At 40.8% G+C, this 18,980-nt stretch overlaps 1 protein-coding gene and 1 pseudogene across 5 annotated transcripts; both read left to right on the top strand.

Annotated features, from left to right (window-relative positions):
• The first annotated feature begins 8,682 nt into the window (after window positions 1–8,682).
• LOC139578994 (T-cell ecto-ADP-ribosyltransferase 2-like) lies at window positions 8,683–16,401 on the top strand. 5 transcript variants are annotated; one of them, XM_071407167.1, is made up of 5 exons: window positions 8,683–8,811; window positions 11,270–11,444; window positions 11,890–11,977; window positions 14,410–15,116; window positions 15,261–16,401. In XM_071407167.1, exons 3-5 carry the CDS (start codon window positions 11,918–11,920, stop codon window positions 15,388–15,390), a joined length of 897 nt encoding a protein of 298 aa, XP_071263268.1. In that variant the 5' UTR covers window positions 8,683–8,811; window positions 11,270–11,444; window positions 11,890–11,917; the 3' UTR covers window positions 15,391–16,401. The 5 variants fall into 5 exon arrangements, with proteins under 5 accessions (XP_071263268.1, XP_071263269.1, XP_071263267.1 ...); XM_071407168.1 differs by having other exon boundaries at window positions 8,715–8,906; window positions 11,412–11,444; XM_071407166.1 differs by having other exon boundaries at window positions 8,715–8,906; window positions 11,340–11,444.
• A 2,469-nt stretch (window positions 16,402–18,870) lies between these two features.
• The window catches only part of LOC139579727 (T-cell ecto-ADP-ribosyltransferase 2-like), a 1,332-nt pseudogene continuing 1,222 nt past the window's right edge, over window positions 18,871–18,980 (top strand).

The following is an 18,980-nucleotide window of genomic DNA, read 5'->3' as shown; positions in this document are numbered from 1 at the left end:
ACCCATGCCTCAGAGACGTCCCTCATATTTGCTCTGTTTTTTTCAGATGTTAAATTAATTAGCAACCTTCATTTAAGCTCACGTTTATCATAAATATATATATTTTTAAACTGCACATTGACTTGACCAGGCAAAGAGTACAGAAAATACTAAAATTGCTTTAATTATTGGGTTATGATACTATACACCAGTGTGGCAGTTGTACTAAACTCCTAAGGCATAAAAGTTCTAAAATAATCAATATCCATCATGAATTAAAATGACAATTGAACAGGTAAATAGGTAACGTTATATAATAACCTATGCAGAAAGTAGGGATGGGAGTTTGAAATACTTTTACTATTCGAATAGTAACATCCATTTTTTGTCTGATATCCGCATATTTGAAATACATGTGGTTTTTAAAAACCTACGTTTTAAACCTGAACACAGCTATGCGAGGGAGAAGATAGTACTTTATTGTTGCAGCTGCGGAAGAACAGGAAATACAGAATGGTGCGAGCAGACGAAGGGAGAGAGACGCCAAGGCAACTCCGCTACAGCCAACACTAGCTAGCTAACTTGCAGCGACGATGTTATTTATTATCATCCCATATAACGGTGTCTATATTGACTGGAGTAGCATATTGGATTCGACAACACTTCCTGTAGCTTCTCAACCCAACGCTAGGCAGGCATCGCCTTTTCATGGAATCCAATGGGCTGCTATAGGATTGCCTAGCCTAGCATGCTGACTAAAAACGAACATTCATTAACAACTAGCAGTATTTAAATCTTCTCGATTTGTCAGTTGGGATAATTAGGAGTACACCGCTGTATTCCATTCCTGGATTGAGGTTACGTTTTCCGAGCAATATCTCTCGCCGGCTCCGCACTGTCCTGATCGTGGCATAGCAGCATTCCGACTAGAGAGAGAACGTAATGAAGAGTTTGAGTTGATTTATTCTTTTTTTTTTTATAATATGTTTATTATTTTCCAATAAAAATAAAGTAAAAAAGACAGCAATACAAACAATGACATTCATTGTACTGTTGAATGGGATGGCCAGTTTAGAGGACAAAACAAAAGTTAACTCACACATACACAAAATAAAACAAAATCCTATTAGGTGGTACATGTATAAGAAGACAGCATATAGTCATTACAAGCAGTGTAGTTCAGCCAAAAATAAATATTGAGTGGAGTACAGCACAGAGTAGCAGCAGATCGTCAGCCCAGTTATGAAGCGGGGCTAGACCATTTATCCAGTATCGGCTGCCATATTTTGTAAAACAATGGACTTCTATTGGAGGTGTTGTATCGAATCTTTTCCATATGTATTACATTCCCTAAATCCCGTAACCACATTTCAAAGGTAGGTACAGTCTCCAATTTCCAAAATTGCAATATGAGCCTTTTGGCTAATAGAGTACACAGAGAGACAGCTTTCCCTTCCTGGTTATTCCCATCAACTGTACCAAACAGAGCGATCAATGGGTCTGGGGCTAGAACTCTATCAAAGGCCTTAGACAAGTAATCAAAAATGAGAGCCCAGTAAGCATGTAATTTAGGGCATGTCCAGAATAAGTGGGTCAACGTCCCCTCATCCTGCTTGCACCTCTCACACAGTGGTGAGGTGTCCGGGAATATTTTATGCAGTTTTACTTTTGAGTAGTGTAACCTGTGTATCACCTTAAACTGTACAAGGTTGTGTCTGGCATTCACTGAACTGTGGTTTATATTCCTGAGAGCTTCTATCCAGTCCTCATTTGAGATTTCTGAACCAAGTTCTTGTTCCCAAGCCCTTTTAATGGTGTCTGTGGATACCTCTATGTGGGCCTGTAGCACATCATACAGTCTAGAGACCGACCCTTTTGAATGGGGTTTGACAAGTATCAAGCTATCTAATGTAGGACTATTGGGCTTAATGCCATACTGTGGGATATGTGTCCTTAAGAAATTCCTGATTTGGAGGTATCTGAAAAAATGTGTTGTTGGCATGTTGAACTTTGCCTGTAATTGTTGAAATGAAGCTAACTGACCATCTATGTATAAATTACCAATTGTTGTGAGCCCCTTCTCCCTCCACTGTGAAAACACCACATCATCCAATGCAGGGTGGAAAGCATGATTCAGGCTAATCGGGCTGTCTATGTAAACAGTGGGTATGTTAAGAAAATCCCTAATCTGTTTCCAGATCCTAAGCGTATGACAAATGACTGGATTGGAGTCATAAGTGGGTTTTTTCACATATGATGGGCTATTAACAAGTGCAGGGAGTGAGGAACGTTGACAGGAGGCCTGCTCGATCAAAAGCCATGAAGGCATATCCTTCTGTCTCATCGCAGGTAAACTTTCCCTCCAGAAAGACACAATGTTCAGATTAGCAGCCCAATAATACAGTTTGAAGTGAGGAAGGCCAAAGCCCCCCTCTATCTTGTACTTGCATAAATGCTTCTTTGAAATTCTGGCTGCCTTGTTATCCCATAAAAATGGAGTTACTATTGAATCCAGTTTCTTAAAATAGCTTTGTGGTATGAAATTGGGTAGACATTGGAAGAGGTAAAGAAACCTGGGTAGGACAACCATTTTAATAGCGTTTATACGACCAACCAAGGAAATAGGCAGAGTTTTCCAGAAATCTATATTTTGTTTAAGCTGATATATTTTCATGTCCCAATTCACTTTCAATAGCTGGTCAAGGTCTCTTGTCACTACAATGCCAAGGCTTGTGAACTTGTCCCTCACTGTTCTAAACGGGGTAGATTGCAGAAATTGCATATCCACAGGCCGTGATATTGGCATCAACTCACTTTTTTGCCAGTTTATCTTGTAGCCAGAGAAGGAGCCGAATGTGTTTATCAAGTTAAGTAATGGTGGAATAGAAGTTTTAGGCTTAGACAAAAACAAAAGAACATCGTCTGCATATAGGGAAATTTTGTGCTGTGTGTCTTTTATTTTAACAGAAGCTATATCGGCACATGCCCGAATGCGAGTAGCAAGGGGTTCCATGGCTATAGCGAAGAGAGCAGGCGAAATAGGGCACCCCTGTCGGCACCCCTTGAACAGGCGGAATGACTGCGACATTTCCTGATTGGTCACAACGGACGCCATTGGGTGTGCATAAATAATTCTTATCCAATTAATAAATTCCTTTCCAAATCCGAAATGCTCCAGAACCGACATCATATACTTCCACTCAATCTGATCAAACGCCTTCTCTGCATCAAGAGCTATTACCACTGCCTCAACTTTATGATCATGATACATTACGTTGAAAAGGCGTCTCAAATTGTAGTATATATGTCGGCCCGGGATAAAACCTGTCTGGTCAGGGTGTATGATGTCGGAAATATATTTTTTCAATCGGTTTGCCAATATCTTTGTCAACACCTTGTTTTCTATGGGGAGTAACGACACGGGGCGATACGACGACATCTCCATGGAATCTCTATCTTTTTTCAAGATCAGGGCTATTGTAGCCTCATACAGTGTTTGCGGGAGTTTGGTATTTTCTTTGGATTGTTGAAACATTCGCAGCATAAGTGGAGATAGACTAGCGCAGTACTTCTTATAGAATTCTATTACATATCCATCGGGCCCAGGGGCCTTGCTGTTTGGAAATTGTGCTATCGCTGTGTTAATTTCATCTAAGGTTATCCCTGCATCGAGTGCGGCAGCTGCCCCCCTGTCTAGTTTAGGAAGTTCACATTCAGCGAGAAAGCGTTCCATAGTTTGTGGATCAGTAGCATCGCATTTTGATTGGTATAGCTCTGAGTAAAACTGCGCAAAGCATTTATTAATGTCCTGCGGATCTGTTACTATTTTACCCTTCTTGTCTTTTATTTTGTGAATAGCTCTAGATGCTTGTACCTGCCTTAGCTGTCTTGCTAATAATTTATGTGGTTTGTCCCCCAGTTCAAAATAACTTTGTTGCGTTCTAGCAAGTAAAGAGCCCACCCGTTTCGAAAGGATGGTATTGTATTCATACTTTAACTTTGTGATCTTCTCAAGGACTGTATACGAGGAATTTGTCCTAAAAACGTTCTCCTGTTCCCCTAACTCTCTTTCAATTTCTCTCAGCCTAGTATTGGCACGTTTCTTCCTCTCTGATGTATAAGAAATAATGTAACCTCTAATCACCGCCTTTAGAGATTCCCAAAGGGTGGAGTCGTCAACATCCCCCGTGTCGTTAGTACTGAGGAAAAAGGCAATCTGCTCCTTCAAATACTGACAAAAAGCCTCATCTTTCAACAGGTATGCGTCTAAGCGCCACGATCGCCGACCTGTCGACATATTGTCGAGTTTCAGCACCATGGACAGAGGAGAGTGGTCCGTAATTAGAATGGGGTGATAGGTAACCGACTCAGCTGCTGAAATTAGTTTGGAGTCCAACAAAAAATAGTCAATTCTGGAATATGATTTATGAACTGATGAAAAGAAAGAATAATCCCTGTCTGTTGGGTGCGTCAGTCTCCAAATATCGACAATGTTAAGGTTTGTCATCAATGTATTTAGACAGACACTGGCATTTGATTGTTGAAGTGACCTTGATAGCTGTTTATCTAAAAGAGGATCTAACGTACAGTTAAAGTCACCTCCAACAATAACACTTGTATCCGAGATATTTGGTATGGCCTTAAATACCCTTTGAAAAAATAATGGATCATCGAAGTTGGGTCCATATAAATTGACCAAGGTTATTGGTTTTGAATTCAGTGTACCAGCCACAATAATATACCGACCATTAGGATCTGAAATCGAGGTTGAGTAAACAAAAGGAATGTTTTTCCTTATCAGGATTGCTACCCCTCTCGCTTTTGCATCAAAGTTAGACTGGTATATCTGACCGATCCAGCCGACTCGTAGCTTGGCCTGCGCGGAGCGTTTAATATGAGTTTCTTGAAGAAGCACTATGTCAGCACCCAGTGATTTAAGATGAGAAAAAACCTTAGCTCGTTTCACGACATGCCCTAATCCATTACAGTTCCAGCTGACTATCTTTATTCCACCTGGTCTACTCTGTGCTCGGTCACTATGTGGCATTTCTTATTTTAAAGCAAATTGCTGCTGTCAAACAAAACCCTGAAGAAAAACGTCCCGCCGTGCGGGAGCTTGTCATGCCACCTGTACTAATAAACGTGAACATAAAACACAGACCCCATCCCCCCTCCCGTCCCTCCACCCGTCCCTTTACTGAGTGACTTCCCCAAACGAAGCGCTCCTTGACTAACACACAAACCTTAGGGTGTCTAGACATAAAGCTTGAACTAACTCGTCGTCTATAGATGCTCCGCATATAAACTAATATTAAATAACACTTAACTTAACTCTCACGTTAGGGGGTGAGTGGCGTTAAAACATGACATGCCAAACAATGCTATATTAGCCACAACATCTCACCTATCATATAAGTCCCAATTTCTGATCTTCTGATCGAAAAGACATAGGCCGGAAATTCAATTCACACACATTCCTGGCCTGTATTTGGCCATTTAGCCTGCTGGCACAGCCGTTCTGTATCCTCAGCCGGGGAGCTTGCTTGTCAAGAACAGATCGGCCTCTTTTGCGTTGTCAAACGTACGTGTTGATCCCTCGACTGTCACCTTAAACCGGGCTGGGAAGAGGAATCCATATCGGATGTTGGCCGCCCTGCATTTGTTGCGTACCTCATCATACTCTTTCCGTTGGTTCCTCACCTCCAAGGTAAGATCTGGGTAGAAAGACACCCTGGCTCCGTTGTAGTTAAGGGGGAACTTTTGACTAGCCAGCTTGAGGATGAGATCCCTGGTGTGGGGATAGTGCAGCCTTACAATGAATGGCCTTGGTGGCCCGCCCTTGGCCGGCTTCGTTGCCTGTGCTCTGTGTGCGCGGTCGATCAGGATGGCCGTTTTGAAGTGTTCACTCCCCAGCAATGCCGGTATCAGCTCCGAGACAAATTCAGTGGGTTTCCCTTTCTCAGTGTCCTCCTGGATCCCACATATTCGGATGTTCTGGCGTCTTGAATGCGACTCGAGCATTTCCAGTCGGGCCTTCAGGGTTTTGTTGTCATTTTTGAACGTTGCGCACTGTTTCTCTATGTCCTGTAGCCTGGCCTCGTGATCGATTGTCGTCTGCTCAACCTCGTGCACCCTTCCCTTAGTTGCCTTCACAGTTTCGGCCAAAGTCCCAATACTCTTTGAGATATCAGCCAACCTTGTGTCCACCTTCTTGCTTAGTGCGTTTATGGCAGCCAGTATGTCACTTTGAGTAGGTTCTGTGGGGAACTCTTGGAAGCTAGCCTCTTCAGCTAGCTCCTCGTGGGTCGGCGACGTTGAAATTGGTTCGTTGTCTATCTCATTCCAATTATCTTGTTTAGCGCCCCCTTTTTTGTTGCCTTTTCCTTTTTTCATATTTGTTTGAAGTTATAGGTTGTGAGAGGTTAAGATAAATATTAATTTGTTTCAAAATTGAGCGGAGCTCTAGCAATGCACGTCTACTCCATAGCACGCTCTCTAGCGCCCCGAGTTGATTTATTCTTGCTCACAGATGAAACTGAAGAAATGCATAATTTACATTACTAATCATTGCAAAACACTAATTTAAAATACATAACACGTAATACGTGACATACATAGAATATTGAAAAATTTAAAACATTACAGGACATTTTTCACGATGGAAATTGAAATATTAAAATGTGATTTAAAAAATATATTATTTTTGGAAGAACCATTTAAGAGCTAGAGTTATTATACAGTCTGATAGCAGTGGGTAGAGTGGCGTTTCGCAGGCGGTTCATACGGGCAGTTATACAGGACAGTTGGTGGCTGTTTCTCAGGAGCCTGGTGATGCAGTTACCTCTTTTTGGAAGGAGCAGATCATTCAGTGGATGGTCAAGAGTGTGCATGTCCTTCACCAGATGCACTGCAGCCTGCTCTCACCTGCTCTGCAGTGAGGGGAGCTGTGGTTGGACTGCTCCAACTCTGGAGATGATCCTCAAGGCCCTCTGCACCCTGTCTAGTTGGACCTGCTGCTTTTTACTGCATCCAACTAACAGCACTCCACCATATTCCAGACAAGGTCTGACCAGTATAGTATAGACTGTGACCAGATCTTCAGTGGGAAGGCCTTTTCTGACAAGACCATTCAAAAAGTGCAGGGGTTTTGAGGCCTTCCTCCCTGACTGCTCTACATGTGTGTCACCACTGAGGTTAGAGTCTAGATGAAAACCAATATATTTAGTTGTTGTTACCACTGGTACTTCCTGTCCTTCTAGGATTAGTGGTGCGGGTTGTGGATGGTCTCTAGAAATAACATATCCGAATTTCCACAGACTTTTTCCCATTCAGGAGCATGTTGTTGGATGTGGCCCACTCTTCCAGCTGCTTTGCCTCCAAGCCCATGGAAATGTCCTCTTTGGTGCTGGTTAATGGTATGGCTCGGGCTACATCGTCCAGTGTCCAGTGTCACTAAAGACAACTTTTCAGGTGGACATTCAGGTGAAGGAGAAACAGATATCTTGCAACCACACCCCCTTGTGGCACACCAGAGGTGACCTCTGACCAAGGGCTGAAAGTGCCATTTGCCATCACCCTCTGCATTCTTCCTGTGGTGTAGCTGTGGAGCCAGGCCAGTAACCTTGGACACAGTTCAATGTCAGACAGATGTTGCATGAGCTTTGCGTGATCTACTCAATCAAAGGCTTTGGACATATCAGCAAGTAACACCCTCACCATTGTTGTTTTTTTGGAGTCTGTAGCTGTCAGCCAGGAGTGTGTGGCTTTAACAAGGGCGGTAGTAGTGCTGGACTTTGGTAGGTAGGCATACTGATTTGTGCACTCAGATAAAACTGTTGGCATTAGTTTTTTTTATGGAGCTCTCCTGGATTTTTCCAAGGAATGACGTCCAGTCGGATTCTGGCTAGGCTTCAATGCTTTCAGAAAGTATTCATACCTCTTGACTTAATCCACATTTTGTTGTGTTACAGCCTGAATTCAAAATGTATGAAATATTTGTTTTCTCTCACCCATTTACACACAATACCCCATAATGACAAAGTGAAATTATGTTTTTAGAATTTTATTGCACATTTATTGAAAATGAAATACAGATATGTTCCATTTACATAAGTATTCACACCCCTGAGTCAATACTTTGTAGAATCACATTTGGCAGCGATTACAGCTGTGTGTCTTTCTGGGTAAGTCTCTAAGAGCTTTCCACACCTGGATTGTGCAACATTTGCCCATTTATTCTTTTCAAAATTCTTCAAGTTCTGTCAAATTGGTTGTTGATCATGGCTAGACAACCATTTTAAGGTCTTGCCATAGATTTTCAAGTAGATTTAAATCAAAACTGTAACTCGGTCACTCAGGAATATTCACTGTCTTCTTGGTAAGCAATTCAAGTGTAGATCTAGCCTTGTGATTTAGCTTATTGTCCTGCTGAAAGGTGAATTCATCTCCCAGTGTCTGGTGGAAAGCAGACTGAACCAGGTTTTCCTCTAGAATTTTGCCTTTGCTTAGAATTTGCCTTTGCTATTCCGTTTATTTTTTATCCTGAAAAACTCCCCAGTCCTTAATGATTACAAGCATACCCATAACATTAAAATATGGAGAGTGGTACTTAGTAATGTGTTGTATCGGATGTTCCCCAAACATAACACTTTGTGTTCACTACTGTCGAAGGCTCAGCCAATCGTTTACATAACAGCAGAATGCAGCGCAGCACGCTACTGAAGAAAGAGGAGACAACCAATTTACTAGTTACAGTATCAGCGCGCCTCTGGAAAGTCAGCTTGTCAGTTACAGCAGCACGTCCCCTGAACGATAACGAAGAGGTAACTTTAGGTGAGAAGCCTGACCACGGAGACCGGGGTGAGAAAGTGATGAAGCGTACTTCATGAGCTGTAACCGAAAAACTACTGGCTTTTGGGAAGTTTGAGGTAGGGGGAAACTGTGGTGAACAAGTATTAGCACTGTTAAGTATCTTGCTAGCTGGATCGAATTCTCCGTTACCTAGCCAGAGAAATGTTGAGCAACATTAGCCAACTTATCTGATAAATAATTAAGTTTATGGTGTGAAAATTAGCTTGCTAATAAAGTCAGACAGCTAACATCGTGTGAGCTAACATTAGTAACCTAACCAATTCGCTATAGTATTAACTGGTATTCGACTCCTTGCCGTTGTGCCGAAAATCCCCCCCTGCCAGAATTCTCCCCACCCTTCTAACTTCCTTAATTTTGTGGTTAGAGTCAAATACTTTCTGTGGCACACATCAGAGTCAAATACTTTCAATAGAACAAACTTCACGTCAGGAAAGCCAACCTAAATGTATAATTAATGTACGTGTTATATTAAACATAGAGGTACGGGCGACATGGGCAGCCACCCAGGGCGGCATCAAGGGGGCGCCCCCGAGAGCGGGCGCTGAAGGGGGTGGGGGGTTCTCTCAGGGTGCCATACAAGCCAGAATTGACACATACACTTGGAAACAAATTGTCAAACCGAAAACTGCCACTAAAATCTGTGAAATGTAGGCTAAACTGAGACAACGGAGTGAAGAACAGAAATCTCAACTCGCAAGCAAGTCGCAGCAAGCAAGTCGCAGCAATGAAGAATTCATCCCCCTTCGCGTTCTTCATTGCAGCGATTTGCTTGCTGCGACTTGCTTGCTAGTTGAGATTTCTGTTCTTCACTCGATTTACGACACAACACCGTTCCTCAAGTTATAACGCGTTAGTAGCTTACTGGACCCTGGCAATCTGTGTGAAATGTTAACTAGTTAACTAACCACTATCTGTTAACTAATGTTTTCCCTCTACATTATGTGGTTAATTTTCAGAATGAGAGAATTAGGTGAAAATGTGGCGTTGCTTGTTAAACAAGTGGATTCAGGGATCAAGAGTAGCTTGAGCTGGGCCTGGCTTAAACTGGATGCCACTGTAGATGTGGAAGGAACACCACACCCTTTCCTTTCTCACTTTTGCTGGCACAAGAAGAAAAAATATTTTACACACAGAGACCGATCATGTAGATCAAATTCTTTGTTGTTTAATTAGTTAAAACCTGCATTTCCCCCTAGCAGGGATTTTTTTTCAATGCAATGCAACAACAAAAAGTGTCACCTTTTTTGGACCTCACCAGTTTGCATCCCTGCTTTGTGGTTGAATCTGTGTTTGAACTTTCCAGCTCGACTGAGGGATAATTGTATGTGTGGAATACAGAGATGAGTTAGTCATTAAAAAATCATGTTAAACACTATTGTTGCACACAGAGAAAGTCCATTTAACTTATTTCATGACTTGTTAAGGACATTATTACCTCTGAACTTATTTAGGCATGCCATAACAAAAGGGTTGAATATTTATTTTAATTTTGTATTAATTTATAAAAAATAAATCACAATTCCACTTTGCCATTAAGGGGGATTGTGTGTAGGCCAGTGACCAAAGATCTCAATTTAATACATTTTAAATTCAGGCTGTAACACAGCAAAATTTGGAAAAAGTCACGGTGTATGAACCATTCTGAAGGCGTCTTAATTGAGGCCCCATGCTGCGCTTTCTCCCCAAACCAATTCAGATTAAACAACAGACTAATCGTTGTAGCCTACTCCTTCTCATTTCGTTAACTTTTATTTCCATATTTTTTTCCAACTTGCATTGCATTAGTGGGGGGGGGGGTCCTTGGACCAAGTTTGTGAAACCCTGGAGTATAAAAGGGCTACACACTGGGCCATGATCAGTATGCAAATGTTGTGGAACGTTGCAGACAGAAATGCCATAGCATCACAGGAAGCTGCTGAGGTGAGGACGGCTCATAATAATGTCTGGAATGCGGTGAATGGTATCAAACGCATTAAAATCATGTATTTGATGTGTTCGATAGCATTCCATTAATTCCGTTCCAGCCATTACTATGAGCCTGTCCTCTCCAATTAAGGTATTACTGGCCAACTGTGTCACAGATAGAGATGCCTCGATTCATGATTCAGTCGAACAACTCAGTCGATTCTATTTCATTCCCATCTACTCTAATTAAAACCAAAACTGATTAGTAAAATATGTATCACATATTGTGGCCCTATGCAGTGCCAATGTTACACTCTTATCTGTCCAACTTCCAGAGTCTGACTCTGTATGTTTGTTCATTTAATTTAGATTTTTTTGTATCAGGCAAAACCCCAAATCACTACTGAGAACCATTGCACGGCTTGGTAAAACTGCACTAGGCCCATTGCCAACCCAAACTACGGTATAAGGGGGGGGGAATGATTCTTTTTTTGCTTGTTATTTCCTCCTCCAGTCAGGAGGAAGGGAAGGGAGTTGCCCTGTAAAGATAAGGACCTCGGTTTCCTTCCATTTTTGGTCATCAGGGAGTGAGTGGAAAATATGTGCAAACGCCCCCGAAGAGAGGCACACTGATATTCTCTCATTCTGTTATCTAGTCTACCCAAGGAGAGCACCACACGACTCTGAAGGTATGTGTCCAAATCTTATCTTTCATGTATTATTTTGATTGTCCCATGTTATGCTTGTTAGGTTTTAGGGCCTTTTATAACAGTGAATTGTAGGCCTATAGTTTGAGTGATTAATGGTATAACTTACTCAATTAAAACAGCTGTAGGCTACTTACACTTGAGTCTAGGAACATACCACACTGAAAATATCTATGTAGTAGATGCGTCAACTTTCAGAATGATACCTGTGAGAAGGGGTACTATTTGTGAAGTTAAACATTGCCTGGACATTTTGTTATGAAAGACCCTAAATGTTGTAAAACATACAGTAAAATTGTGTCTGTGTAAATTGAAGATTCTCGTTTGCTATTTATAACCTCACAATGTAATTTATTCTCAATTGCATTTTGTTTCTCATCTCTGATCTGTCCCATCTCCTCTCAATCCCTCATTCATTGATCACCAGAACACACAAGGCAGCCATTGCTGGGAAAATGCAGGGCCAGAGAGAGAAGACATTCATATTGATCCTCGTTGCTGCGCTCTCTCACAGGGTAAGAATTTTGACCAAACACATTTTTTTTGTTGTAAGATTGAATTGATTGAACCCAGTTGTGGAAAAAGTACCCAATTGTCATACTTGAGTAAAAGTATAGATACCCTACCGTTAAAAATGTGGGGTCACTTAGAAATGTCCTTGTTTTCCATGAAAACATACATGAAATGAGTTGCAAAATGAATAGGAAATATAGTCAAGACGTTGACAAGGTTATAAATAATGATTTTTTATTGAAATAATAATTGTGTCCTTCAAACAGCTTTCGTCAAAGAATCCTCCATTTGCAGCAATTCTAGCCTTGCAGACCTTCAGCATTCTAGTTGTCAATTTGTTGAGATCATCTGAAGAGATTTCACCTCATGCTTCCTGAAGCACCTCCCACAAGTTGGATTGGCTTGATGGGAACGTCTTAAGTACCATACGGTCAAGCTGCTCCCACAACAGCTCAATAGGGTTGAGATCCGGTGACTGTGCTGGCCACTCCATTATAGACAGAATACCAGCTGACTGCTTCTTCCCTAAATAGTTCTTGTAAAGTTTGGAGCTGTGCTTTGGGTCATTGTCCTGGTCATTGTCCTGAAATTGGCTCCAATGAAGTGCCGTCCACAGGGTATGGCATGGCGTTGCAAAATGGAGTGGTACCCTTCCTTCTTCAAGATCCCTTTTACCCTGTACAAATCTCCCACTTTACCACCACCAAAGCACCCCCAGACCATCACATTGCCTCTACCATGCTTGACAGATGGCGTCTTTTAATCATCTTTTAGCATCTTTTCATTTTTTTCTCCTTCTCACGAATGTTCTTCTTTGTGATCCGAACACCTCAAACTTAGATTCGTCTGTCCATAACACTTTTTTCCAATCTTCCTCTGTCCAGTGTCTGTGTTCTTTTTCCCATCTTTTCTTTTTATTGGCCAGTCTGAGATATGGCTTTTTCTTTGCAACTCTGCCTAGAAGGCCAGCATCCCGGAGTCGCCTCTTCACTGTTGACGTTGAGACTGGTGTTTTGCGGGTAGTATTTAATGAAGCTGCCAGTTGACGACTTGTGAAGCGTCTGTTTTTCAAACTAGACACTAATGTACTTGTCCTCTTGCTCAGTTGTGCACCAGGGCCTCCCACTCCTCTTTCTTTTCTGGTTAGCGCCAGTTTGCGCTGTTCTGTGAAGGGAGTAGTACACAGCGTTGTATGAGATCTTCAGTTTCTTGGCAATTTCTCACATGGAATAGCCTTCATTTCTCAGAACGAGAATAGACTGACAAGTTTCAGAAGAAAGTTATTTGTTTCTGGCCATTTTGAGCCTGTAATCGAACCACAAATGCTGATGCTCTAGATGCTCAACTAGTCTAAAGAAGGCCAGTTTTATTGCTTCTTTAATCAGCATTCACCAGTTTTCAGCTGTGCTAACATAATTGCAAAAGGGCTTTCTAATGATCAATTAGCCTTTTAAAATGATAAACTTGGATTAGCTAACACAATCAGCTGTTTCCAGCTTCAATAGTCATTTACAACATTAACAATGTCTACACTGTATTTCTGATACATTTTATGTTATTTTAATGGACAGAAAATTAGCTTTTCTTTAAAAACAAGGACATTTCTAAGTGACCCCAAACATTTGAACGGTAGTGTACCTTAATAGAAAGTTACTCAAGTAAAAGTGAAAGTCACCCAGAAAAAGACTATTTGAGTAAAAGTCTGAAAGTATTTGGTTTTAAATATACCTAAGTGTCAAAAGTAAATATAATTGCTAAAATATTCTTAAGTATCAAAAGTAGAAGTAAAAGTATAAATAATAAATTCCTTATATTAAGCAAAACAGACAGTACCATTTTCTTGTTTTTAAAATGTATGTTTAGCCAGGGGCACACTCCAACACTCAGGCATTATTTGCAAAAGATGCATTTGTGTTTAGTGAGTCCGTCTGACCATAGGCAGTAGGGATGACCACGAGTTCTCGTGAATTTCACAATTTTCCTGTCCTGCTAAGCATTCAAAATGTACTTTTGGTTGTCAGGGAAAATGTATGGAGTTAAAAGTACAATATGTTCTATAGGAATGTAGTGAAATAGAAGTAAAAGTTGTAAAACATTTAAATTGTAAAGTAAAGTACAGATACCCCAAAAAACAACATAAGTAGTACTTTAAAGTATTTTTACTTAAGTACTTTACACCACCAGACTTCTGGGCCGGTTTCCCAGATCCAGAGTGAGCCTATTCCTGGACTCTCCATTGAGCATGTTTTTTAGTCAAGGACTAGGCTTACTCTTGGTCTGGGAAACTGGCCTTGATGTACTTCATTTGAAAAATGCTTGAATTTGAACTTGGCAAATAAGAATTGTATTGTCATAAAATGTTGAGTGCCTATATATTGTTACACTGTGATACTACCTGTATTAAAAAGGGTAACAATTCTCTTTACTATTACAGGTGACTCAGGCAAAGGTAATGGACATGGTTCCTAATGCCGTGGATGACCAGTACACTCACTGTCGGGAGCAGATGTTGAAGAAGGTTATGGAAGGGGGTCTGCTGGAAGAAGAATTGAAAGGCAGTACAGAGTATAGTTCTGCCTGGCAGGCAAAGCAGTGTACAAAATTAATCCCGGGAGGCGTCAAGCAACACACAGATGCATTGGTGGCTTATGGACATGGGGGAAATGTGTTCAGAAAGATTTTCAACCAAGCAGTGGAGACTCAGGGTGGGAATGTCACTGTCTATAACGGCGAATTCCAGTTCAAATCACTCCACTTTCTTCTAATGGATGCCATGAGGCTTTTGAAGACAGAGAACTGCCAAACTGTGTTTCGTGGCTCAAGCAAAGAGTATGAGGCACAAGTAGGGTCAGAAGTGCGATTTGGGAGGTTTACCTCAACCAAGGCCAAACGTTCCGACGCGGAGGAAGCTACTTCAGACAGTGGCATCCTTTTCAACATCACTTCCTGCACTGTAGTCAACATGGATAAGTACAGTTGCTTCCCAGAAAGCATTGATCAGCTGATATCCCCAGCAGAGGTGTTTAGGGTGGCTGAGGTAAACAATGTAAGCAATGAAGATCACAAGTACAGAGAGATTGTTTTGACAAGTTCAAGGACTCACAGCATTGACAGCATCCGCGACTGTTACCTCTTCCCCAGGTGAGGCCAAGTTATGTAAGCGAAAAGATATGACAACATTAGACTACCAAACAGGTGTAGACGACACAAGAGTCAAGTGTTTTTAAAATGTCTACCTTATTCTTTGGAGAATGAAAGTTTGTCTTTGTCTGTTTGTCTCACCAGATCTACAAGTACGAGTCCTCCATCAATCACCCCCAAAGGCTCCTCTACTCAATGGCTTGGCAGTAGCCTGTCTGTTCTTGTGGTTGTATCTCTCTCTATCTCCCTGATCACCAGGACTGATCATCTCTGATAAACTAAAGTGTTGAATGCAAATAGATGTGGTAAAGAAGTCAATGGAACGCAGACCGTGGGGGATAGAAGGACGCACATTCAACCAATCTGATCTAACACAATAGATATTTTTCAAATCGTCATTTTTTATGTATTGTAACATGCCCAGAATGTGGTTACTAAAGTTTGATTTGGATCTGTCTGTTTTCACGGCATAACATTTAAAAGTAGTCCCATTTCAGGTTTAGAAGTGACTGCTAAAGGCTAACTCCCTATTGTATAGACTGGTAGCATAGCTAGCATAGAGAAATCAATGGTGGTAGTCAAAGTCTTTTTTTAACTGTAATGCAGTTTCTTGGTGATGATGACATCAACATGTATTCAGGTTGACATCCATACCAACATTATACTCTGATTCTTACCTCAACATAGTGTGAAACACACATAAACAATAGCCTAAATATAGGCTAATTTTGCTGGTGGCCATTGAGGAGATTCTGGATCTTTCCCCCATGCGTTTCCATGGCATTTCCATTGTTTTGGTCGAGTTCCATTGACCTCTACACTGCATCTATTGAAAAGGACAAACACACACACACACACACACACACACACACACACACACACACACACACACACACACACACACACACACACACACACACACACACACACACACACACACACACACACACACACACACACACACACACACACTTGCATGTATGTAATATCAGTGCACACAGACACATAGATATTCATCAAATGTGACAAAGCACCAACCTGTCAAACCCCTCTTAGCATAATGATATTCTCTTGAAAAATGCATTTCTTTGCAATTCATTGTTTTTGTAAAAAAAAAGATCATGTTGAATAGATAATATTAGATAAGATGTTTTAAACAATATGTTATGCATTTAGCAAATATTTTGGTATCACAACAATTGACTGTGAGTGGTGTCCAGTTTTCATAGATGTAATTTAATTTTCCTCTTGTTTTGTTATCGAATAAAGAAACAAGTTGAGCATTTTTGAGTGTTGTATAGGACACCTTTGGCATCTACGCATTGAGATGGGGTGGGAAGGAGTGATAGATTTATTAAATGTATTAGATAATTGAAAGTAGTAAGCTTCTCCAGCTGGAAACGACTTTACATACATTGGGGTGATAAGCATGTACATTGAATTAATGATATTAGGCTCATAATCTGACAGTCCAGACAAACAGTATGTATGGCCTCGTAATATTTATGTTGTGTAATATGTCTGAGGGAAAATGACTGTCATCCCTATGAGGGATGTGGACAGAGAGTGCCCTTTCTCCAAGCTCAAGCCATGCTCAGAATCACAGTAGCACTAGCCTTTAGGTCTTAGTTACAAAGTTTTTGCACTGACTCAATCACAGCTGGAGCCACACATGTTTTGGCTAATATTTCATCCTTATCCTGGAACCTGCATGTTGTGCCGGCTTTTGTTCCAGCACCAGCTCACTGGATACAACTAATCAACCGATCATAAAACCCTTGATTAGTTGAATCAGATGTTTTAGTACTGGACTGGAACTAAAACCTGCACACACTGTCCCCTGGACCAGAATTGAAGAACTATACATTTGAGTGTTGCCTCATTGAAGCACATGGGGGTTTCTGCAAAGAAGAGTTGAGGTCAAGCCTGCCTTACAACTGTGGTGCAAATATCAATACGCAGAGGTCCTGGTTTAACTGACGTAACTTACACTGTTCTAAGAAGTTTCTTTAGTTGTTACTTTTATGTCTTATTCTTACTCGTATATATATATATGAATATATATATATATATATATATATATATTTTTTTAACTGCATTGTTGGTTAGGAGCTCATAAGTAAGCATTTCACTGTAAGGTGAAACACCTGTTGTATGTGGAGTATGTGACTAATAAAATTAGATGTGATTTGAATTATGGTTTAAACTTTTCACCCCTTTTTTTCTAATAATAGCAGTCATCCTCATAAATCAATTCGACAATCTATCAGCAAATCCTTTTTAATCATTGTCATATGACGAGAAATAATGAAATTATAGATAAAACGTATCGGTGCTCATCGGCCATTGGACATAAACATTTCACAACAAGTTGGAAATCGCTAATTCAACACTGAGTGGTTTGGAAGGAATCAGTGGCTAACTGCAAGCATTGCAAAAAAAATCGTTAGCCTATTTAGTGGAGTGGCTGTGTTGTACCAAGTCTAAGATTAAGGGTCTCTTTAACTAATTTAATATTATTAACAGTCAATGAAGCATGATTTGTCCCGCTCTCAAAACAACTGTTAACTCGGAACTACAAAATCTGACTTTAGTGAATTCAAGACAACTGGGAACTCGGGGAAAAACGAGCTACTACTGGGAAAATACGTTTTGAACTTTCAACCAATTTGGAATTGTAAATCCGGAACTTGGGCCTCTTTCTAGAGCTACAACCTGAAGATCACTGACGTCATCATGATTCAACCTTTTTTCTTCTTCTAGTTCCCAGTTGTCTTGAAAGCACCTTAAATCCAGAGAATGCCAGACTTTGATGACAAAATGACAAAATTTGCCCATAAAGGACTGCCGCGGCACCTTCCTGTTCAAGTGAGCACAGCATAACAAGGTGAGTCCAAAAATGTCTTGTATGCTGCTGCATAAATGATGCAATATGCCAGGGAGATATGTATACTGTAGCCAAGAAAGTAATATTAAGTGTATGTTGTCTAGTAAGCTGTTAGTAGCTCATGTGCCTCACCCTAATAATTAGTTATATTTTCACCTCTTAATGTCGCCGACTGTTCTGACTTGGTGGTGCACATGTAGCCTATAACCTGTTTTTGAGAAATATAATCATCGGATATTGTAAGAACTTTAATTGTCTGCTTATATGCCTCCTTATTTATCCTACGGTTCTGACTTCGTGTACAGGGAGAACACTAAGAACGGCCCATGTTCTGAATTCTGTTGCTGTACATTTCAAAAGTGCTGAACAAATACTTATTTTGACTACGTCCGTCCTAGCTCACTCATTAATATCTTAATCGAAATTACGGATTGCCTCTTATCTGCTTGTCATCCCCTTATGCCATAGTTTGTACATCTTAATTGTCAGTAGAAACCACATTTGTTTAAGCAAGTCAGCCATATCAGCTATGTTTTTTTTTAAAGGCAGTAAATGAGGCTGAATGAACTGTTTCGCTGCCAGACAAGGCTCCGCTGATAGCCAGGTGTAGCAGTGGTAAGGTGTTGGTACTCTGCTGTTGGGACTGCTGTTGGGACAGCTTTATGTACAGTAGGCCCTAACAGTTTGTGGTCACCGTTTGTCACCGTTATAGTGCAATTCATGTATTGTTTAGTGTTGTGTAGTGGCTTTGCTGGCACGCATCCCACTTTTTGTTTTGTTTGCCCCACTTAAGATTTACATTCTAAAATCGCCACTGCTCTACAATGGAAACAAGAAAATGTGAGTTCAGAAAATGATGGTGTTAACATGGGTCCTCCTTGCTGCGGGGTACGTTTTAGTTGTCACTTCATCACAAGTGGGACAAGCTATGTGCAGAGTTTGGATTGAATTGGGTAATTCTTATCGGTGATATGTGG

This window comes from Salvelinus alpinus, chromosome 6 (genome assembly GCF_045679555.1).
Source record: "Salvelinus alpinus chromosome 6, SLU_Salpinus.1, whole genome shotgun sequence".
NCBI lineage: Eukaryota > Metazoa > Chordata > Actinopteri > Salmoniformes > Salmonidae > Salvelinus > Salvelinus alpinus.
The sequence above is the reverse complement of the archived record's forward strand: the minus strand, read 5'-3'. Positions and strand labels throughout refer to the sequence as shown.